At 44.7% G+C, this 24,499-nt stretch overlaps 1 protein-coding gene across 9 annotated transcripts in view; it reads left to right on the top strand.

Annotated features, from left to right (window-relative positions):
- The window catches only part of RNF214 (ring finger protein 214), a 58,170-nt gene that overhangs the window by 17,333 nt on the left and 16,338 nt on the right, over positions 1 to 24,499 (top strand). For all 9 annotated transcript variants that reach the window (XM_033918975.1, XM_033918974.1, XM_033918977.1 and 6 more), the window contains 4 exons: positions 8,005 to 8,093; positions 14,098 to 14,188; positions 16,477 to 16,575; positions 16,722 to 17,074. In XM_033918975.1, the coding sequence (XP_033774866.1) occupies positions 8,005 to 8,093; positions 14,098 to 14,188; positions 16,477 to 16,575; positions 16,722 to 17,074 (632 nt within the window). The remainder of the gene's footprint in view (positions 1 to 8,004; positions 8,094 to 14,097; positions 14,189 to 16,476; positions 16,576 to 16,721; positions 17,075 to 24,499) is intronic.

The following is a 24,499-nucleotide window of genomic DNA, read 5'->3' as shown; positions in this document are numbered from 1 at the left end:
ACCCCCAACCCCCTTCCCCGTACCTTTCTGTAGTTGGCCGGACAGACGGGAGCCAAACCCGCCTGTCCGGCAGGCAGCCAACGACGGAATGAGGCCGGATTGGCCCATCCGTCCCAAAGCTCCGCCTACTGGTGGGGCCTAAGGCGCCTGGGCCAATCAGAATAGGCCCGGGAGCCTTAGGTCCCTCCTGGGGGCGGGGCCTGAGGCACATGGGCCCAACCCGACCATGTGCCTCAGGCCCTGCCCCCAGGAGGGACCTAAGGCTCCCGGGCCTATTCTGATTGGCCCAGGCGCCTTAGGCCCCACCAGTAGGCGGAGCTTTGGGACGGATGGGCCAATCCGGCCTCATTCCGTCGATGGCTGCCTGCCGGACAGGCGGGTTTGGCTCCCGTCTGTCCGGCCAACTACAGAAAGGTACGGGGAAGGGGGTTGGGGGTGTCGTGGGGGTCGGCCAGGGGGGTCGCGGGTCGGCTGGGGGGGCGGTCGGAGGTTCTTGGGGGGGGGCGGTCGTTGGGGGGAGGGGGGGTTTGCGTCGAGGGCAGGAGGGCCTGGGATCCCTCCTGCCCGTAATGTAGTGCAGGGTGGGGTTAGGGGGTCGCCGTGGCCAGGAGGACTTGGGCTCCCTCCTGGCCCGATATTGTCGGGGAGTTGGGGAATCGGCGGGGCAAGAGGGTTTGGGCTCCCTTTTGCCCCGATCGTGTCGGGGAGTCGGGGGGGCAAGAGGGCTTGAGCTCCCTTTTGCCCCGATCGTGTCGGGGAGTCGGGGGGGGCAAGAGGGCTTGAGCTCCCTCTTGCCCCGATCGTGTCAGGGAGTCGGGGGGGCAAGAGGGCTTGAGCTCCCTCTTGCCCCGATCGTGTCGGGGGTGCCAGGGACCACACGGAGTCACCCACCGTACCACCCGATTCGGGTAAGCGCAGGTATCGGTGGGTGGCTTATTTGCGGGGGGGTGCCTTATTTTACATTTTTTTCTAAAAAGGGGGGGCTGTCTTATTTGATGGCCCTGCCTTATCATCGGGGAAACACGGTAGAAAAAAAAAAAAAATGAACAGTTAAGTCCCAGTTTTTGCCGCTGAGACTCTGCCCTCTCACTGTAAAATTAGACTCTACTTAGTCTGTCTTTAAATTTAAAAAATGTGTGTTGTTTTAAAAAACAATTATGTTTTTAGATGTATCTAAATAAAAATAATAACCAAAAATTTATCTTTTTTTATGTCATCTTAGCATATTTTATGCTACAGAACGAATTATTTTTTTTAACATGTATTGTTATGGGAAAACGCGTTTCACATAACGAACTTTTCGCATAACAAACTTGCTCCTGGAACGAATTAAGTTCGTTGTGTGAGGCACCACTGTATAGTCCTTCCAATTTCCAGTAATATGTTGAATGGCAACCCCTGTCAGTATTAAACAAAAGTTTATTGTTATTTGCTGAAATTTGACTCTTGAATCTCATAGACGTTCCAAATAAAATAGTATCATAGGATAGGGCAACATGATTTTCTAACATTGAATTAATTTGGAGCTCATTTTCAAAGTACTTAGACACACAAAGTGCCATAGAAACCTATGATTATTTTATTTAAAACACTTATAGCCCGCATATCAAACATCTATGTGGATAACAACAATACGTACATAATTAGAACAAAACTAGACATACATAATAAAGCAAAATGTGACAAATCATTGTGATACTTTGTGTGCTTTGAAAATGAGCCCTGATATGACACTGTGCAATATATGTGTAGGCTCCTGGCTTGCGTACTATAATGTTGCATATGCAGGCATTTCAAAAGCCAACTTGAAATGATTGCAAACATTAAGAATACTACTTCACATGTCTTGTGATATGGTCCCTACATGATGCCCAGCACTCCTGTACTGAAGCATCTACATCGGCTCCCAGTTGAGTATAGGATTAAGTTTAAGATATTGACATTAATTCACAAAGCTTTCTGAGACAATATGCCTAGTTACCTACCCTCACTCAGTGGCGTACCAAGGGGGGGGCGGGGGGGGCGGTCCGCCCCGGGTACCAAGCCCTGAGGGGGTGCTCCCGGTCCGGTCCAGTTACTCCCCCCTGCGCCGGGTGTCGCGTCTGGAAACAGCCTGCAGCAAGATCGCGATGCCAGAGATCTTTGCCTGCTTCGACTGTTTCCTCCGCCACGGTCCTGCCCCTCCTCTGATGTCAGAGGAGGGGCGGGACCGCGGCGGAGGAAACAGCCGAAGCAGGCAAAAATCTCTGGCATCGCGCGATCTTGTTGCAGGCTGTTTCCCCAGGGCAGTAGCGTACCAAGGGGGGCGAGGGGGAGGTCCATCCCGGGTGCCGCCTTAGGGGGGGGGGGTGCACAGCTGGCCCGGTCCCTATCGCGCTCCTACCCTCCCAGCGAAAGCAGCATCGGCGCCATTATCGAAAAAGGTAATGGCGCCAGGCCTTGGAGCACCAAGGCAGACCGCTTCTCCCCCCCCCCAGCCGAAACCCCGCTGACCATCCTATCTCTCTCCCCCCCCCCCCAAGTGAACCTTTCTGACCCTCCCAGCGAAAGCAGCAAACCTCCCTCCAGTAGCGTCGGCTTTATCCTCCCTCTGCCGCATCACTGATGACGTCATCAGTAACGCGGCAGAGGGAGGAGAAAGCCGCGAAGGAGGTTTGCTGCTCTCGCTGGGAAGGTCGGAAAGGTTCACGGGGGGGGGGGGAGATAGGAGGGTCAGCGGGGGTTCGGCTGGGAGGGGGGAGAAGCGGACTGCCTCGGTGCTCCATTACCTTCTTCGGGCAGCAGCAGCGTTTACAATTCGCTGCTGTTGCCGGCTTCAGGCCTTGTTCTCTGCCGGGTCCTGCCTACTTCCAGTTTTCATGAAGACAGGACCCGACAGAGAGGAAGGCCTGAAGCGGGCAACATCAGTGAATTGTGAATGCTGCTGCTGCCCGATGAAGTTCAGGACATCGGGGAAGGAGCAGGGAGAAATCGGCTGCTGGCTTGGGGGTGAGGGTAGGGAAAGAATCGTGGAAGTGGAGAAATCGGCACGATGGCTTTGTGCAGGCTAGGGGGAGAGAGAAAGAAAGGAAAAAATAAAGAGGGGGGCCAGGGGGAGAGAGAAAGAAAGGCAGAAAGAAAGAGGGGGACAAAGGGGAGAGAAAGAAAGGCAGAAATAAAGAGGGGGACCAAGGGGAGAGAAAGAAAGGCAGAAATAAAGAGGGGGTCAAGGGGGAGAGAAAGAAAGGCAGAAAGAAAGAGGAGGGCCAGGGGGAGAGAGAAAGAAAGGCAGAAAGAAAGAGGGGGACCAAGGGGAGAGAAAGAAAGGCAGAAATAAAGAGGGGGGTCAAGGGGGAGAGAAAGAAAGGCAGAAAGAAAGAGGGGGGCCAGGAGGAGAGAGAAAGAAAGGCAGAAATAAAGAGGGGAGCCAGGGGGAGAGAGAAAGAAGAAGGATCAGAAGAAGGACCAGAGACTCATGAAATCACCAGACAAAAAAGTAGGAAAAATGATTTTATTTTCAACTTAGTGATCAAAATGTGTCCGTTTTGAAAATTTATATCTGCTGTCTATATTTTGCACTATGGCCCCCTTTTACTAAACCGCAATAGAGTTTTTTAGCGCAGGGAGCCTATGAGCGTCGAGAGCAGCGTGGGGCATTCAGCGCAGCTCCCTACGCTAAAAACCGCTATCGCAGTTTAGTAAAAAGGGAGGGGGAATATTTGTCTATTTTTGTATAGTTGTTACTGAGGTGACATTGCATAAAGTCATCTGCCTTGACCTCTTTGAAAACCCGCGGAATATAAATGATAATTAACATTTTCTCTGCGTACAGCGTGCTTTGTGTTTTTAAAATTTTATTGTTGGTAGATCATTTTGACTTGGCCACAAAGGTAAGGGGGAGGGAGGGAGAGGAACTGCTGAAAGACATCTAATAATCCTTGCAGGCTTGACTGCAGGGAATTATTTTTGTAAAATCATGTTTTGTTATGTGACTGGCATTATCTAGACTTTAATTTCTATGAATGAATAGAATGAAAATGATATAAAATTACTTGCTTGTTTTTATGTGCGTGCGCTGAAGGAAAGTGGAGAGAGAGTGGGCTGAGGATGCTGAAGGGAAATGGGGAAGAGAGTGGGGAGAAGACGCTGATTTATAAATTGACAATTGTACAGAATATTGTTTCTTTTTATACTTTAATATAAACAATTCAAGGCTTGTGTGGATGGAATCAGGTGGTTTGCGGGGATGGGGACCGAGCTTACGGGGATTAGTCCAATAAAATTGTATTTTTTTATATCTCATTATTTGTTTTATTTTTATTTGTTAATTTATAAAGTGGTGATTGTTATGTATCAGTTTTTTCAAATTTACATCTACTGTCTTTATATTTTGCACTGTATTAGAGGACATGTGTTACTGTTTTTTGTGGTGTTGCATTGTATCCAGGGTCTGGTTTCTTGGAGGATCAGTTTAACTTTTGTCTACATATTTCTATTTTTAGTTTGTGATTATTCCATTTTGGGCGAGGGTGTATCTCTGTTCTGTGTGTATGAAAAAGACATAGTTTTCAGTTGGCATTGACTACAGGACCAATTGACTGTGCGGGATCTGGCTTGTTTAGTTTTACAATGTATGTGTTGGTGTTCTAGTGCTCACTGCAGTGTTTAAGATGCAGCCTTTTCCTAGGTACACTCTTGTGGTGCGATATGTAGATTGGTACTAAAAATCATATTTTTCATATAGATGGGGGGGGTGTCAAAAAATGATGGGCCCTGGGTGCCACATACCCTAAGTACGCCACTGCCTGCAACTAATCCATATGTACTTCTAATGTCATGACAATTTAGACATAATTTATGTTTTGTTATGTTTGGAATAATGGTTACATATATGAGGTTCAATAAAAGAAAATTTTCACTGCCTGTTTCTATTCTGACCATTTATTCCATTTCATGGTTATTGCAAAAAAAAAAAAAAAAAAATTTTTACATGGGGGGGGGGGGGGTGTCAAAAAATGATGGGCCCCGGGTGCCACATACCCTAGGTACGCCACTGCCCTCACTTACTATTTCATATTTCGCTATGCAGTATCTTCAATCTCTGAAAGATTATTGACTTGTTCTCCCAGGCCTAGCACAGGCTAACTGAGAAGGTACAAGAAATAGTGCTTTCTTTTTTATCACCCTTTTGGAATAAGTTACCTTTTTATTTATACTCAGAAAATGTCTGGGTAAAATTCCAGTCAGCCCTTAAAACCTTTTTCAAAGCTGCTTTTGAAGAAGGTTCTGAGTTTTACATTTCTATCCCAGTTACCAACTGAAGACAGAAGAGTAATAAAAGCAGGGAGAAAAGACACTGTAATTGGAATCTACTGGGGATCCAAATGGCAGATGAACTTTAATGTAGACAAATGCAAAGCGATGCAGATTGGGAAGAATAACCCAAATCATAGATACCAGATGCTAGGGTCCCCTTGAGGTCAGGGCACAAGAAAAAGATCTGAAACCTTCTGCCTAATGTGCGGCGGTGGCCAAAACAGTAAACACCAGTCTGTGCAGTGGAATAAAACCATTACTGATTTGGTTAAAAAAAAACCTAAAAATGGTCTTAGGCATATTTGGAGCATTGAGATTAAGCATCAGATTTCAGCTTCTCAATGGCCACAAATTTGGTCTTGGAGGATTAAAAACGAAACAGACCTCGTTGCGTTTAAGAAAATTTTAAAAACGTACTTATTTCAAGACGCGTTTGACATATGAAATATCATTTTTTTGGCTCCCATATTCTTCCCATCTCATCCTAACCCATTACTACCCAATGTGCTTTCCCTTTGATGTCAATTTCTAACAAAGAACAACATTGTAACTTTTTCCCTTTCCTCCCACCCCCTCCTGTTCGTCCAATTCTGTATGTCTTTTGAGTGACTATTGTAAATTAAATGTATTACCACATTCTGATGGTTTTTAACACTGTACATCGCTTAGATATTGTTATAAGCGATTCATCAAATAAAGGTCAAACTTGAAACTTGATAAGATGTACAATGTCTGCATCTATGAGACAAACATGGTTTTTTCTGTTGCATAGAGCATTTTGAACCCCAGTTAGATTACAAAAGTTGAATAGTTCAAAGTCTAATAGATGCTGGCATTGTAATCTTGAAATAGGGACATTGGATCATCTTTTGTTTTATTGTCCCTATATTTTAGCCTTTTGGAATTCCATCTGGGACCAAGTAAATTGTCTACTGGAAAATCATGTAGCATTATCTTATGATACGATATTATTTGGAACAGCTATGAGAAAAAAGAGTCAGATATCATCATTTAATAATAAATTTTTATTAATCATGACTGGAGTTGCTATTCAACATATCACCAGCAATTGGAAGAATTGCAGTAGACTTAGTTTCAACTTTTGGTGGAACTCATTATGTCACATTTTCAAAATAGAAAGATCATTAGCTGTACATAATGGAAATTATAGGACCTTTACTAAAATATGAGGGCCATTGACATCTTTCTGTGATGATTAAACACCAATTATTCTAATGAAATATACACCATCAATAATAGAGAGGGGGAAGGGTTTTTATTATATTGTGTATGTTAATAATAATAATGGGGAGGGGTGTGGGTTAAGGGTTTATATATATACAATTGTTGTTTTTCTTGATAGATTTCCAAGTGATGTTTTCAGGACTATGTATGGTTTTAATTTGTACACTTGTTGAAAGATTAGAAATGAATAAAGATTTAAAAAAAAAAAAAAAAAAGTAAACAAGATGCTAGGAATTATTAGAAAAGGGATACTAAGACTAAGGGCTCCTTTTGCAAAGGCGCGCTAGGGCCTTAGAGCGCGCTAAAATGCCGCGTGTTCTAGCCACTACCGCCTCCTTTTCAGCAGGCAGTAGATTTTTGGCTAGCGCGCGCTAATCCAGTGCATGCAGTAAAACCCGCAGCGCACCTTCATAAAAGGAGCCCTAAGATTGTTATAATGCCTCTGGTGCAACCTCACCTTGAGTATTGTGTTCAGTTCCAGTTGCCGTATCTTAAAAAAGATATAGTGGAATTAGAAAAGGTTAAAAAAAAGAACAACCAAGATGATAAAAGAAAATGGAACTCCTCTTATATGAGGAAAGACTAAAGAGGTTAGGGCTCTTCAGTTTGGAAAAGAGACGGCTGAGGGGAGATATGACTGAAGACTACAAAATCCTGAGTGGTGTAGAACGGGTACAAGTGGATCAATTACGGGAAGTATACATTCATCTTTCAAAAAATAAGGCACATTTGCTATAACAATAAAGAAACGACTATGGGCTTAACAAAATTTTCTCATCCTATCTAATGTTCCATACTTTTAAATGATCTTAAGATCTAGGAAGGACCTTTAATTGTTTAGGAATAAGGCATATATATTTAATTCCAGCATATCTAACCATACATTTGCATGGATATGCTGAAAAAAAAGTAGCTCCAAGACACCTGGTTTCCCAATGCCAATCGGGCCATTAAAAACTGCCTCCTCAATATACTTCTCCTAGTACTCTTCGCTATGACCAGTCTGGTCTCCAGAATAAGCTCTGTTATCGTCTACTGTAACCTATTTGTTGTCATGACTAGTCTGTTTTCAAACGATTGTAACCCGTTCTGAGCTTCTGGGAGACCATGATAGAAATCGAAATAAATAAATAAATGTATTAACATTCATTTTAATACTTTTTAGTAAAATTTGTGGCCATCTGTACTGTGCATGTTAATATCTGACCTGAGCATTCAGTGCATGATAATGTGCACATACACATAATGTTAACTGCACATTTATGCTCATAGAAGCTTTGAGCCTTGGGGCCAGCATTTTGCAGAAGTTTGAAGAAGGAAAATTAAAAACAGTAAGGAAAGGCTGTTTCCATAAGAGGCACAGCTGGTGCTCTCTGTACTGCTGCTAAGGAAAGGATTTGTTATTAGATTAGAAGTCGTAATGGATTAACTTATAAACTCACCAGCATGCTCTGTTTTTGGCAGATCCTGTCTCTGGAGAGTCGGAGGGACCTGCTGGTGCTAAGACTAGAAGAAGAGAAGAATGAAGCTGCTTTGAACTTGACCTACCTCAGGTGACTGTCTACACAGTATAATATAGTCTTAGGGGCTGAAAGCCCCCATGGTTGACTAGTGAGACCATTGTTTTATATTATAGAGCAACTCGGGATCATTCCTGCCCCAAAAAGGCTACTAGACCACCAGAGAGGACGGCACAGAGTTGTCATGAGGGTGGGAAGTTTAGGTGCATTTGAACGTCTTAGATTATGATGAATCACCTAAGGAGCTTCTAAAGTTGCCCTATTTTGAAATTGGAGAAATCCCCTATCGGTCACTGCAGCCCTGAGGAAAATTGATTCTCTTTATAGAATAATGTCCTGCCCAGGATTTGATAAGCCACAGCTGCAACACCAATTGCTGCTGGTGGAATCAACCCTGAAGAAATCATCTAGTACCAGAGTTTATGCTTCTGCTGCACCGGGGTGTGAGGTTCGCACAATTCAATGTTGGTCAATAGAGTGCTGAATTACAACTTCTATATGTCCTTTTACTTTAAACATCTTGTCAAAAAGTTAGCCGACTTTGAGCAGTATCTTCCTCCGGAGCATCTGGAGGGATTCCGACAGACAACTCACAGCCTTTTTCAAACTAGGAACTATATGACTCGGATAGCATTTGATGCGTTCGAGATGTCATCTAGATCATCCGCCATGTCTGTAGCTCTGAGGCGTCCGGCTTGGCTATGAGTTTTAGGCATGGACATTAATGTGCAAGATCGTTTAGCCAACATTCCATGTCTCGGAGAAGAACCTTTTGGGGATTGAGTAGAGGCAGCCACCCAAAAGTTCACGCAGCACAAGCAGAACTGGAGCTTTTTGAACAGGTCAAAGAACAAATCTCAACCTTATAAGTCAACTTCAAGACCAGCTGCCTATCCTTATAAGAGGAGATATCCTGCAACATTCTCTTCATCCAAACCACCACCACAGAAGAGGCAAAAGCAGCAATGACCTAAAAAATCTCAGTCATCCACCCCTCAGAAACTAGCACAGTCTTTTTGGTGTGCTTTTAGGGAGTATAGCCATTTTACTGCCTACCCAGCCTCTTCCCCAACCTATCAGTCAAGGGTCTCTTTTACATCCCAATCTGCAATCGCTACACCTCACAGCTTGGTACCTCTTGGCTTGACTTCAGTAAATCCTAATCTATCAGATGCTGTACAAGCCATTATTGCTGCTTCTAGAAAACCTTCTACTCGGCAATGTTATCAGCAGAAGTGGACACGTTTCAATGCGTGATGTACTCTTCAACACCAAGATGCTTCATCTTCCTGTCTGTCGTCAACATTAGATTATCTTCTTCATCTTCACTTCAGTGCTTTTCACGTTCATGTCAACAATAAATCTCTGGCCTCTCATCCTCTTGTTTCCAGGTTTATGAAGGGACTATCCAATTCCAAACCTCCACTTAAGCCTCCTCAGGTTGTCTGGGATCTTAATATTGTTCTAGCCACTCTGATTAAACCACCATTTGAGCCAATGACTTCTACTCATCTCATGTTTCTCACTTAGAAAGTGGTCTTCTTGAGCTCTCTCACGTCTGCCTGTAGAATGAGTAAACTCCAAGCATTGGTGTCGGACTCACCGTTCGTAGAATTCCATCTTGATAAGGTAGTTCTCCGCACCCATACTAAATTCTTCCCGAAAGTGGTCACAGAATTTCATCTAAATCAGTCTATTGTGCTACCTATTTTCTTCCCAAAGCCTTATGCTCATTCTGGAGAAACAGCTCTTCACACTTTGGACTGTAGATGGGCCTTGGACATCACAGGACATCACCTCAACTGTTCATCTCCTTTGATCCTAACAGAACGGGCAAGCTTGTAACCAAAAAGACCTATTTTCACATGGCTAACGGCTTGTATTTCTTTCTGCTATGCTCAGGCTGGGCTGCAGCTCGAGGATCGTGTTACAGCACACGAAGTCCGAGCTATGGCAGCATCAGTAGCTTTCTTACGTTCCACTCTCATTGATGAAATTTGTAAAGCAGCTACTTAGGGCTCCTTTTACGAAGCCATGTTAGCGGTTTAACGCATGTAATAGCACGCGCTAATTTGCCGGCCGCGCTAGCCACTACCGCCTCCTCTTGAGCAGGCGGTAGTTTTTGGGCTGGTGCGGGGCTTAGTGCATGCTAAAAATGTGCGAGCGCTAAAAACCCTAGCACGGCTTTGTAAAAGGAGCCCTTAGTCCTCAATTCACACATTCACATCTTGCTACTGTCTAGAATTCTATTTAAGACGAGATGGACGTTTCGTCCAAGCAATATTGCAGAATTAATTTTCTTCTTATTGGCCAATTCTCCCTCCATCCCATTTCAGCAAGCCTTGAGAATATGCTGCCTGCTTGTCCTAGGATAAAGCACAGTTACTTACTGTAATGGGTGTTATCCGGGGACAGCAGGCAGATATTCTCACATCCCTCCCACCTGCCCTGGTTGGCTTCTTAGCTTGCTTACGGAATTGAGGTACTGCAAGCCTACATCAATTGGAAAGGCACTCGTGCATGCGCGCTATGGGCAGTCATGAAGTTTCTTAAAATTTAACGTGACAGTTCACTTTGAATGCTGTCTGTCCCAGGCTCCGTGGATGATGTCATCCACATGTGAGAATATCTGCCTGCTGTCCCCGGATAACACCCATTATGGTAAGTGTGCTTTCGCTCCTTTCTATGATTTAGTTCCTGATTTTTTCCTTAGACATTAGTCTATTCAACGGGAACCACCCTTTCATTTTGTTTTTAAATTTTTTTCCCTTTCACTTCTTATCCTCTCCATCTGGGAAAAGTATGGCTTTGCCTGTTTTTTTCATCTGGCACCTCTATATGTGCCACTTTCTATTTCGCATTCTACTATTTCTTCTTGGATCTTTGTGTCATCTCCCTCGCCTATACTCAGATTCGTCTGCCACTATGAGGTCATCTCCTATTTTAGAGCCTCTCTGCACATTACTTTTCTTACATTATTACCCTTTCCTCTGAGGACGGTTGTATGCTTCTTATTATTCTCAACTCAGTTCTTTTCCTTCCCTTGCTCTGCCTGCTCGAATCAGTCAATACATGTGCTTTTTGGGCAGAGCGCTACACATTTATGTTTTTTTTGGAGGCCAACTCTCCCTCCTTCCCATCCTTCCTCTCCCCTCCAGATGGTCTTGCCACATTAGCAGTTGTTTATATCTCTGCTCATCTTTATCCAGCAAAGGCGGTTCTACTCACAGGCAGTGGTGTAGTAAGGGTAGGAGGTGCCTGAGGCGGTGGTGCCCCCCCCCCCTCCGGCCTTCCACACCACCTGCTCCTTCCCACCCTCACTCGCACTCTCTTTTCCCCTCCATACCTCTAAATCATCACCAGCATGAGTGGCTTCTCCAGCATGCTCCTCATGCCAACATTGGATTTCCCTCTGATGTCACTTCCTGGTATAATCAAGAAGGGTATTACTACCAGAACGAAAGAAGTTATCCTGCCGTTGTATCGGGCGATGGTGCGTCTACATCTGGAGTACTGCGTCCAGTATTGGTCGCCGTACCTTAAGAAGGATATGGTGTTACTCGAGCTGGTTCAGAGGAGAGCGACACATCTGATAAAAGGTATGGAAAACCTTTCATACGCTGAGAGATTGGAGAAACTGGGACTCTCCCTGGAGAAGAGGAGACTTAGAGGGGATATGATAGAGACTTACAATTCTAACAAGATGGCGGACAGTTAAGTCATCTGCTGTCCCATCTCCTCTCAACTACTTTTCTTTTCTTTTGTTTTTTATAATTTTTATTATTGAATTTTTAATTATTGTTTTTGTCTTTGATCTTTGTTTCTTTTTTTTGAGTTTCTTTTCCTTTATTATATATTTATTTTTAAAGTTATTTATTGTTTTAATGATTTGACCGTTGGGTCCAACTTGGCAGTTGGGAATCCCTTTATTTGTGGTTTGATGGACTTTGTGGATGTGGCTAAGATAGTCCGGTTGAGGCCTTGTTTTTTTTGGTTGTGAAAGACACCATCTGGATCCTTTGCTGCTGCTTGCCGGCGGCTGTGCGCTGCAGTTTCCCCTATTTGGGAGCGGAGGGAGAGACGACAGGAATCAGGCAGGCGGCATGAGGCAACGATCGAGTCGGGCTCCCAGGATGAGAGCATCGCAGATGCTGCGCTGTGGTCGTTGGCCTGCAGCTGGGGGAGCTGGAGGGAGACTCCCACGGAACCCACCGTCCGGAGGTACAGGGCGAGTCATGCTGGAGCGGGAGACTCGCCGACTTTGGCACCCAAATGGTCAGTGCGGTCCTCTTCGCTGTCTCCGTCTGTCTCCTTCGCTCCTGGCTTTGACAGCGGCGGCCTGTTCGGTGCTTGCCCATCCTGAGTGTGTGAACTTCTGCACTAGAGTCTCGACATCCATCAGCTCAACTTGCCTCCGGGGTTTCACACCAGAGTTGCGGGATCCATGCGATGTGAGTTCCCTGTCAACCTCAGCTCCTGCGGCACTGGCACGCACAGAGATCGGCAACAGATGATTTTCATCAGAGGAGGAAAACTGGTATTTACCGCAGACTTCATCTGGAGCAGTTTCCTTGAAACAGTCATTCAAGGTAGCAGCTGGAGCAAGGGCAGTGAGACATAATGACTGTAAGGAGGAGACCATCACATTGGAGGAGACAAGGCTTCCTGGGACTATCAACCTTATTAACTATCAAACTATCAACTCCTTTATCTTCCATAATACTTAATTCAATACATTCCTGTTAGAATGTTTTCTTTCTTATTTTTTCCTTTTTCTGAACTCTTCACTTCTTTACTAATCTCTAGGCACCTTAGTTAGATTGTGAGCCTTCGGGACAGTGAGGGAATTTCAAAAGTGCCTTTCTTTCTCATAATTTTTAATGTATATTTTCTGTAACCGCTTTGAACCTAACGGATGTAGCGGTATAAAAGAAATAAATTACATTACATCATGAAGGGCTTAGAGAGAGTGGAGAGGGACAGATTTTTCAAACTTTCGAAAAATAAAAGAACAAGAGGGCACTCGGAAAAGTTGAAAGGAGACAGATTCAAAACGAATGCTAGGAGGTTCTTCTTTACCCAACGTGTGGTGGACACCTGGAATGTGCTTCCAGAGGGTATAATAGGGCAGAGTACGGTACTGGGGTTCAAGAAAGGATTGGACAATTTCCTGCTGGAAAAGGGGATAGAGGGGTATAGATAGAGGATTACTGCACAGGTCCTGGACCTGTTGAGCCACTGCGTGAGTGGACTGCTGGGTACGATGGACCTCAGGTCTGACCCAGCGGAGGCATTGCTTATGTTCTTATGTGACCCGGAAGTGATTCAGAGGGGAACCAGGTTGGTGCAAGCAACAGGCAGGAGAAGTTGCTCGTACTAGCAAAGATCTACAGCAGTATGGGGGAGGGATGGTGCGAGCATGGTGTGGCAGGGCAGAAAGGTGCCAGTGCCCCCATTGACACGGTGCCCGGGGTGGACCGCACCCCCCACTCCCTCCTTACTATGCCACTGCTCGCAGGTCTTTGGTCTCTGTCTCCATAAGCTGGTTGAATGACATAACCCACAGGTTTTGGACTGGTCTGATAGGATTCAAGAAAAGAAAATTAACAGGCGAGACATAATGTTTCTGTGTTTAAGCAGAATTGGAATCTAGCAAGAGAGGAAACACCAGATTATCTCATATGTTTGGTTTTTCTTCTTGATGCTTTTCCCCTGCATTCCTCTCACTATCTTTTTCTGTCAAGTGCTTGTCACCATCAATCCTTCTCTTATTTTTATTATAAGTGTTATTTGTATTGGGAGGGGAGGGAAGGGAGGGTTTTAAGTTCTAGTAACAATTGTTATACATATTATGTAATACATATATATTTTAGTTATTATTGTACATGAATTTATAATGATATATTGTATTTACAGTGATACATGAAAGAAAATCAAGTGTATATTTTTTGAGATCGTTTAAATTTCTGTGTTACACTTGTTGTAGTATGAAAAATGAATAAAAAATTTAAAATGAAATCCTTCTTTTATTGAACAGGTCAGCACCTTTAACTCTGGATGCCGCCCGAAACAAGCAGGAGTGGGAAATGAGGCTGAATAACATACGAGAGAAGAAAGAGGACATCTTTGTAAGTTTTTAGTGTAAAGAAAACAAGTTCTGGCACTAGAGAATTGTCAGATATTCTTATTTATCCAGCACTGTCAATTGAAGGGACAATCTCTTTGTATAGATTCTCTCATCACATGGCTGTTTGAGCACAATGTTGTCCTAAATATACAAAAATTGTCTGCAATGTGGATTTCTCATAAGCAAAGGGGATTGAAAAATTTGTCAGTTCTCAATGGTCAGCAGTTGTCTCTTTCTTTGCATTTAACCACCTTAGGAGTGCGCTGTGATGACAACTTGAGTTTTAAGCCTCAAATTAGTTGTGGTAAAATCATGTTTTTATTATTTGCACATGTTGCTTCAATTAAAATCTTTGCTGACTAAAGAAAATTTGATTAAACTAGTCCATGCCTTTATAACAAGTTGCGAAGGGCACTCTCTAAAGTTAAAAGGGGATCGATTCCGTACAAACGTAAGGAAGTTTTTCTTCACCCAGAGAGTGATAGAGAACTGGAATGCTCTTCCGGAGTCTGTTATAAGGGAAAACACTCTCCAGGGATTCAAAACAAGGTTGGACAAGTTCTGCTGAACCAGAACAAACGCAGGTAGGGCTGGTCTCGGTTAGGGCACAGGTCTTTGATCTGGGGGCCGCCGCGTGAGCGGACTGCTGAGCGCGATGGACCTTTGGTCTGACCCAGAAGCGGCAATTCTTATGTTCTTATGGATCCAACAAAACTAATTTTTGCAGTGTTTCCAGGTTGTTCAGAACACTGCAGCTAGATTACTCACGGGTGTAAAAAAAAAAAAAAAAAGGAGCATATTACTCCAGTTTTGTCTAATCTGCATTGGTCACTTATCAGTAAACATATAGAATTCAAAATGCTTTGTTTAATGTTTAAAGCTTGGAATATTGCCTAGCCAGAATATCTGCAGAACATATTAAGATATTCACCATCAAGACTTTTACGTTCTCAGAAAGATCAATTTCAATCGCCGGTTCTTAAAAGAATTAAATTGTCATGAACAAGGAGCAAAGATCCTTCTTTTATGCAGGCCCTGCCCTTTGGAATTCATTGACAGGCAATTTCTATAGTCCTCTCTCTTATTCTAAGCAGCATTTTGGCTAATGATAATTATTTGTAGGATATTTGACCCTAATTGATTGATTTAGGTCATGCACTATATTAGTAATTTTTGACTGTTTTTTGTAGGCAGAGGCCATTATTTTGTTGATGATATGTTGTATTTGCTTATAAGTACTGTATACTATCTATATAATAAATGTGTGGACGGAAAAGTGGCAGATGAAGTTCAATATAGAAAAATGCAAAGTCATGCACCTGGACAGGAAAAATAAGGAACACGAATATAAAATGTTTTAGGTGTAATTTTGGGCAAGAGCGAACAAGAAAGGAACCTGGGAGTACTGATAGACAGGACCCTGAAGCCGTTGGCTCAATGTGCAGCGGCGGCAAAGAAAGCGAACAGGATGTTGGGCATGATAAAGAAGGGAATCACGAGTAGATCGGCAGACATCATAATGCCGCTTTACAGAGCAATGGTCAGACCACACTTGGAGTACTGGTATCCAACACTGGTCTCCCTACCTAAAGAAAGATATAACCCTGCTGGAGAGGGTGCAGAGGCGAGCCACGAAGCTAGTAAAAGGTATGGAGAATTTGAGCTACAAAGAACGCCTCAGAAAACTGGGATTGTTCACCCTCGAGAAGAGAAGACTGCGAGGGGATATGATAGAGACTTTTAAAATACTAAAAGGATTCTACAAAATAGAGCAAGAAACATCATTATTCACATTGTCAAATGTGACACGTTCAAGAGGTCATGGACTGAAACTGAGGAGCAACAGATCCAGGACAAATGTCAGGAAGTTCTGCTTTACACAGCGAGTGGTGGACGCCTGGAATGCTCTCCCAGAGGAGGTTGTGACGGAGACCACCATTCGGGGATTCAAGGGCAAGTTGGATGCACACCTTCTTGCGAATCACATTGAGGGATACGGGTAAACAAGGGATTCATCAGGGAACACCTAGCTTGGCCTCCGCGTGCGCGGGTCGCCGGTCTAGATGGACCTAAGGTCTGATCTGGTGAAGGCACTTCTTATGTTCTTATGATGACTTAGTATATGTTTTCTTTTGTATCCCTAAGTACTTTTGATCAGTAGTGGTATATCAAATTAATAAATCTAATCCAATCAAGTCTCTCTCACACACGCACACTTGCTCCCTTTAGGCGTTTTGCTGTATGTGGCTTTGATAAATTTGATGATAATTTTGTCCTTTGCTTGCATAGGCTCAATTTAATGATCAAATTCAGCTGGTGAAGAATGGAACGAAGCTTAGCACCCTTACACGGATCCCCTCCCCCACACTGCCACCTGCTCCTGCAGAGGTTAGTATGCAGGCTCTTTCCTTACTTTGATTTATTTATGGAATGTACATTTCTTAACTAGGCATATGTGATTTTTTTTTTTTTTTCCACATTTACTTTCGTAGTTAAATTTCTCTTTTTCTTTCTTACCTTGTTTTTTTTTTCAGATGAATTTGCGATTTCCAGTCTTTCAGCAGAATCCTTTACCGCCTTCCCAGCTTCCATTTGCCCCAGGACCTGTCATCACAGCCTTGCCCCCTGCAGATTCTGTATTGCTGTCCTTCCTTGGTCCTTCTACAGGTTCTGTGTCCAGCCAACCTTCACCTTCCCTCTCTGGCTCCCAAGGGCGGAACAGTCCAGGATTGGCACCTAAGGTGTTTCCACCCCACACAAAACCTGTTTCAGTTCCCCCAGGACTGGGGGGAAATAGGATTCCATGTGCAATTAACCAGATAAGGCCTCCAGATCAACTGAGCAAAATCCTGGAAAAACTACAGTCAAGATTTCCAAAGTGTAACAGGTGAACATCCCTTGCACCATCTTTGTAAATACATTACATTACATTAGTGACTTCTATTCCGCTTGTACCTTGCAGTTCTAGGCGGATTACAAAGAAGTGACTGGACATTTCCAGGAACATTACAGTTTAGGAATTAGGATTACAAAGAAGCTAACTGTACATTTCCAGAAGATTTGCAAGTTAGGTAGAGGTATACATGGTAGATACTTTGGAGAGAAAAAAATTACAAGAGGGGTTAGACTATTTGGGGGGGGGGTTTACAAGGGAGGAAAAAGGACAAGGGAATGATTTAGGATGTCTGGATAAATTTTTGGAATAGCAGAGTTTTGATTCCTTTTCAAAATGATTTGAAGTTGCTTGTTGTTGTCAGTAAGTTGGAGATGGAGTGGTCAAGTTTCGCTGCCTGCATCGCTAGTAGGTTGTCAAACATCTTCTTGTACCGAGTACCTTTGAATGGGGGGTAAGTAAAAGGGGTCTGAGTTCTTCTTTGCTTAGTAGTAAGATTCTGATTTAAGCGGTTGGTTAGGTAAGTGGGGGCAGTGCCATTTATAGCTTTGAATAATAGACAGTATAGTTTGAATCGAATTCGTGCTTGTATTGGTAACCAGTGTGAGTCCAGGTAGGCAGTGGTGATGTGGTCATATTTACTCAGTGAGTAGATCAATCTGTACAGTCTGTAGTTGTTTTATCTTGAATGCAGGGCATGGTAGATAAAGGATATTGCAATAGTCCACTAGATCTAGGACTAGGGATTGGACTATGAGCCTATATTGCTCTATGTCGAATAATTTTCTTATTTTTCGTAGATTTCTCATGGTTAAAAATGCTTTCTGGGTAATCTTGTTAATTTTGACCTGCATTGTGCAGCATCTATCTATCATCACTCCTAAGAGTTTAAGATCGGACTGTGTAGGGTATTTGGTGGCATTAATTTCTAATTCTGAAATGGAAGGGGTTTTGGCCTTTTCGAGCAAAATAAATTTTGTTTTGTCTGAGTTTAGTTTCAGTTTGTGGTCTATCATCCATTTTTCCACTGCTTCTAGTGTTTTTTTCAGTTTTTCTGTTGAGGTGGGGTCTGGAGAATCAAAGGGGAGAAGTATGGTAATGTCGTCCGCGTAGCTGAAAGATGTTACATTTAAGTTATCTAGAGTGGTCCCAAGGGAGGATACAAAGAGGTTGAAGAGTGTAGATGACAGTGGTGACCCTTGAGGAACTCCACAGGGGTTAAACCATGGTTCTGATTTAAGATCGTTTGATTTTACTCTGTAAGTTCTTGATTTAAGAAATCCTTGGAACCAGTTGTATACCCTGCCTGATATCCCTATGGCTTCAAGTATCTGTAGTAGTATGGAGTGGTCAACCAGGTCGAATGCAGCAGAGAGATCAAGTTGAATTATCAGCATCCTTCTGCCTTTGCTAAGGTGCTGTCGGGCTGTGTCTAGTAGGGTTGCTAGTAGAGACTCTGTGCTATGGTTGGATCTGAACCCTGATTGTGAGGGATGAAGTAGGTTGTGATCTTCCAGGTAGTTAGTGAGGTATTGAGCAACTAGACCTTCTATTAGTTTAACGTAGATTGGTATTGAAGCGATGGGTCTGTAGTTGGAGGGAATATCTATTGGACCTTTATGGTCTTTAACAATTGGGTGATTATGATCTCTCCTAGGTCCTGTGGGAATAGACCTTCCGTGAGTGTGGTTTGTATCCATTGCATGAGGTTAGCTTTAAATTTGGGGGAGGCATTTGTTATCAGATATGTGGGACAGTTGTTCAGGTCACATGATGCATGACTATATTTTTTGTAGAGTCGGTTCATTGTCAGACCAATGTACTACTGGGAAGTTGGTCCAGTGTCTGTCAGCTGCTATGGCTTCTCCTATTATGAGGTTTGTTATTATCTCGTCGAGGTGGTTGTGTGTGTTGATGAAGGTGGTCCTGATCTTAGTAATCTTGTTTTTGAAGTGGTCTGCAAGTTGGGTTGCTGTTGGTGGATGGTTTCCTTGTGTGGCTAGGAAAGGTTTGGTATCAATGAGGTTTTTCACTAGTTTGAATAGTTTTTTTGTGTCTAGGGCCTCCATGCCGACCAGTTTGGAGTAGTAAGCTTTTCGTTTTTCCTTGAGTTTGACCTTATATTGTTTTATTAGGCTTCTCCATGCTGTTTTAGTGTGTTCTTGGTTGTTTTTTTTCCAGTCTCTTTCCAGTTGTCTGCAATGCTTTTTGAGTTGGAGAAGTTCGGTGTCGAACCATTTGTCAGACGGTCTGCAGATTCTGTATTTTGATTTTACAGGTGCTAGCTCATTCAGGATTGTTTCACTTGAGGTTCGCCATTGGGATATGAATTCTTTGGTGTCTATGGTATCGATTGCGAGGTCTGCTTTGTCCCAGAATGTGGTGGGTTCGATTTTTTTGGCAGGTTTTGATGGCAGTTTTGTGGCGTTGATGTTTGTTATTGCATTGTGCCCAGTGTGTATTTATAATGGTCTGATCAGAGGGAAGGGTGCCAAGCCCCATTTGAGATGTGGATTTCAGTTGTGTGAGGGTGTTGGGTCATGTATGCAGCGATATCTAGTTGGTGGCCTTTATCATGTGTGGGTTGGGGGTTAAGAATCTGGTAGGTTAGTGCTTTGAGGTATTATAGTATGTTTTCAACTTGTTTGGAGGTGTGGTCTTCTAGGTGGAGGTTTATGTCTCCAAGGAGCAGGTTGTGTGTTGATGTTAGAGAGTTCTTGAAGATGAAGTCTTCGAGTACTTTTTTTTTGCCGATCCATTTTCCTGGTGTTATGTAGCAAAGAATGCAGGTCAAGGTACCTTTGAGCAGTGGCGTACCAAGGGGGGGGCGGGAGGGGCGGTCCGCCCTGGGTGCCAGCCCTGAAGGGGTGCTCCTGGCCTTGCCGTTCAGTCCCCCCACACCCCCGAAGGACCGCTCACCCCACTGACCTTCCTGCACCACCTGTGAAGCAGCAAGCAGCAGGATCGCGAGGTCAGCTATCCCTGAGCTGCTTGGGCGCTGCTTCCTGCGGCCGCGGACCCGCCCCTCCTCTGACGTCAGAGGAGGGGCGGGAACGCGGCGCAGGAAGCAGCGCCTAAGCAGCGCAGGGATAGCTGACGTCGCGATCCTGCTGCGGCTGCTTCATAGGTGGTGCAGGAAGGTCAGTGGGGCGAGCGGTCCTTCGGGGGTGGTGGTGGGGACTGAACGGCAAGGCCGGGAGCATAGGTAGTGCTGCTTCATAGGTGGTGCGGGGAGGCCAGGGGGGCGAGCGGGTCCTTCGGGGTGGGGCGGGTGGGCAGGCAGGCATTCAAGGGGGAGGGGGGTGACAGGCAGGCAGGCCTTCAAGGGGGGGGGGGAACAGGCCTTCGGGGGGGGGGCAGACCTTCAAAGGGGAGGGACAGGCCTTCAAGGGGGGGGCAGGCAGGCCTTCAAGGGGGGGACAGGTCTACAAGGGGGGACAGGTCTACAAGGGGGTGGGCAGGCCTACAAGGGGGTGGGACAGGCCTTCAGGGGGGGTGCAGGCCTTCAGGGGGGGTGCAGGACTTCGGGGGGGGTGCAGGCCTTCAAGGGGGGGAACAGGCCTTCAAGAGGGGGACAGGCCTTCAAGGGGGGACAGTCAGGCAGGCCTTCAAGGGGGGGACAGGCCTACAAGGGGGTGGGACAGGCCTTCAAGGGGGGGACAGGCCTTCAGGGGGGTGCAGGCCTTCGGGGGGGTGCAGACCTTCAAGGGGGGGGACAGGCCTTCAAGGGGGGACAGGCAGGCAGGTCTTCAAGGTGGGGGGACAGGCCTACAAGGGGGAGGGACAGGCCTTCAAGGGGGGGACAGGCCTACAAGGGGGGTGCAGGCCTTCAAGAGGGGACAGGCAGACCTTTAAGGGGGGACAGGCCTTTGGGGGGACCCTGGTTTAGAAGTACACGGAGGGAAGGGGGTGTTCAAAGAGACGTGCATATGCCAAACTTTGGGGGGGGGGTGAAGAAATAATGGGTCTGAAAATAGAGGAGAGGGAGAGAAATGATGGACCATGGGATTTAGGGAGGGAGGGAACTGAAAGGGAGAGAAATTGGACACAAGGGATGGTGTGGAGGAGGGATAGAGATACTGGATAGGAGGGTAATTGGGAAAAGAAAGGGAGAGATGGTGGACTCTGGGATGGTGGGGAAGGAGGGAGAGATGCCGGATGAAAGGGTAGTTAAGAAAAGGTGGATCGGTGGAGGGAGATGAAAAAAAGGAAAGATACCAGACTTCCTGGGGAGGGAAGGGAAATGGAAAGGGAGGACAGAGTTGGCAGATGGATGGTTAGCACGCAGAAAGAAGAAAGAAGGAGACCCTGGCAATAAGTTATCAGAAGAAAACCAGAGCCTTGGACCAACAAGATTTGAAATATAACCAGACAACAAAAGGTAGAAAAATTAATTTTATTTTCTGTTTTGTGATTATAATATGTCAGATTTGAAATGTGTATCCTGCCAGAGCTGGTGTTGGACTGCAAACGTGAGCTAGGATTTAACAGAGAGAGGAAAAGTCCTTTTTGTTTCTTTATTTTATTTACACCACAGCGCCAGTGTGGTTAGGAGAAGCCAAAGGGGGTGAAAAAGCTATAAAACCCACCAGGAGTTTTGAAAAAAATCACCCAACTGGGCAGGAAAATCGAATTGAAAAACCAATTCAATAGGCTGAATCGAATCAAAATTTTTTTTCCTGAATCTGGCAGCATTAGTTTGCGCTACTGTCTTAGACTTTAGGACCTGGGATTGGGGAGAGATGGCATCCTCAGTACTTTATAATGCAAGTGAAACGAGGATTTGATCAGACTTTTGAAGGGTCTGCAGAAAAAAAATATTGTATAGGCCGGGGACATGAAACAGCAGGAAATGGGAACTTTTCTTCCTTCTATTTTTGTGAATGGAAAGGCTGAGGATGTCAGAGAGTTCAGTTAAAATATGTGCTTTATAAGAAAATATAATAATGTGTTTTATAAAGTTTATAGCATAGCTGGCCTACCCAGTGAGGTGTTTCTAGTGGTGGTGGTGGCAGCGTGTCAATGTGTTGAGAGGAAGAGGTGGTCTGGGAAATTCTGCTGAGCAAACTCCGGGCCCATTTCCACCCCCCAGTTAGTCCACTCCACTCAACATAAGAACATAAGAACATAAGAACTGCCTTCTCCGGATCAGACCTTCGGTCCATCAAGTCCGGCGATCCGCACACGCGGAGGCCCTGCCAGGTGTACACCTGGCGTAATTTATAGTCCATCAAATCCTTATATGCCTCTCTTAAGGAGATATGCATCTAGTTTGCTCTTGAAGCCTAGGATGGTCGATTCTGTCATAATCTCCTCTGGGAGGGCATTCCAGGTGTCAACCACTCTCTGAGTAAAGCAGAACTTCCTGACATTAGTCCTGAACCTGTCCCCCCTCAGCTTCATTACATGTCCTCTAGTCCGTGTCAAATTGGACAATGTAAATAATCTTCTCTGCTCTATTTTGTCGATTCCTTTCAGTATTTTGAAGGTCTCGATCATATCCCCACGCAGTCTCCTTTTCTCAAGGGAGAACAATCCTAGTGTTATAAGTCTGTCCTCGTATTCCAGTTTCTCCATACCCTTCACCAGTTTTGTTGCTCGTCTCTGCACCCTCTCCAGCAGCTTTATATCCTTCTTTAGGTAGGGGGACCAATGTTGGACACAGTATTCCAAGTGTGGTCTGACCATTGCCCTATAAAGCGGCATTATAACTTTCTCTGATCTACTCGAGATTCCTTTCTTTATCATGCCCAACATTCTATTTGCCTTCTTTGCCGCTGCCGCGCATTGTGCCGACGGCTTCAGGGTCCTATCTATCAGTACACCCAGGTCCTTTTCTTGTTCACTCTTCCCCAGAGTTGCACCTGACATTGTATACTCGTATTCCTTATTTTTATTGCCTAAATGCATTACCTTGCATTTCTCCACATTGAACTTCATCTGCCATTTCTCCGCCCATGTTTCTAACCGACACAAGTCGCTCTGGAGTTTCTCTCTATCCTCCTGCGATCTGATTGCCCGGCATAGTTTTGTATCGTCTGCAAACTTGATGATCTCACTGGATGTTCCTTCCTCCAGGTCATTGATATAAATATTAAAAAGGATCGGCCCAAGTACCGAGCCCTGGGGTACACCACTAGTCACTTTCTCCCAGTCGGAGAACTTCCCATTTATGCCCACTCTCTGCTTTCGGTTTTCCAGCCATTTGCCTATCCATCTTTGTATATCCCCCTCTATGCCATGACTTTGTAGTTTCCTGAGAAGTCTTTCGTGTGGAACTTTGTCGAACGCTTTCTGGAAGTCCAAGTATATTATGTCCACCGGCTACCCACTATCAATTTGCTCGTTCACGGTCTCGAAAAATTGGAGTAAATTAGTCAAACATGATTTCCCTTTCATGAATCCATGTTGACTGGGTTTCATCAAGTCGTATGCGTCCAAGTGCCGGACTATGCTATCCTTGATCAGTGCTTCAACCATCTTGCCAGGGACAGACGTAAGACTAACAGGTCTATAGTTGCCCGGTTCCCCTCTCGATCCTTTTTTGAAAATTGGGGTGACGTTCGCTATCCTCCAGTCGTCCGGTATCTGTCCAGTTCTGATTGTCAGGTTTGCAAGTTTTTGCAATAACTCTCCGATTTCAAACTTCAATTCCTTTAAGACTCTCGGATGAATCCCATCCGGTCCAGGGGATTTGTCACTTTTAAGTTTGTCGATCTGATAGTATATCTGGTCTAAGTCCACTTCAACTGTGGTGAGGCTGTCTTCTATTTCTCCTGCAAACACTTTCTCCGCTTCAGGTATTGTTGAGGTGTCCTCCTTCGTAAAGACGGACGCAAAGAAGGAATTTAGTTTGTCTGCGATTTGTTTATCTTCCTTGATGTACCCTTTTCTTCCCTGGTCGTCCAGGGGTCCCACTGCCTCTTTTGCAGGTTTTTTCCCTTTCACGTATCTAAAGAAGGGCTTGAAGTTTTTGGCCTCCTGGGCTATTTTTTCCTCATATTCCTGTTTTGCATCCCTCACCGCCTTGTGACATTTCTTCTGATCATCTTTATGTTTGTTCCAGGCTTCGGTTGTCTTTATGCATTTCCATTTTTTGAAAGAGTCCTTCTTTTCTTTTATGGCTTCCTTCACCTGTATGGTAAGCCATGCCGGTTCTCTTTTGCTCTTTGTTCTCCGATCTTTGGAAATCCTCGGAATGTAGAGATCTTGTGCTTCTGTGATAGTATTTTTCAGTAGGGTCCATGCCTGATCAACCGTTTCAAGTTTGTCCACCATCTTCTCGAGTCGTTTTTCTACCATGGCTCTCATGCTATCGTATTTACCCTTTTTAAAGTTCAAGGTGGTGGTTAAGGTTTTGGCATGTTTCCCTTTCCCGATGTCAAGTTTAAAGTTGATTACATTGTGATCACTCGTTCC

The sequence above is a fragment of the Geotrypetes seraphini genome, chromosome 13 (genome assembly GCF_902459505.1).
Source record: "Geotrypetes seraphini chromosome 13, aGeoSer1.1, whole genome shotgun sequence".
Lineage (NCBI taxonomy): Eukaryota > Metazoa > Chordata > Amphibia > Gymnophiona > Dermophiidae > Geotrypetes > Geotrypetes seraphini.
Note: the sequence above shows the minus strand (reverse complement) of the source record. Positions and strands in the feature narration are given on the sequence as shown.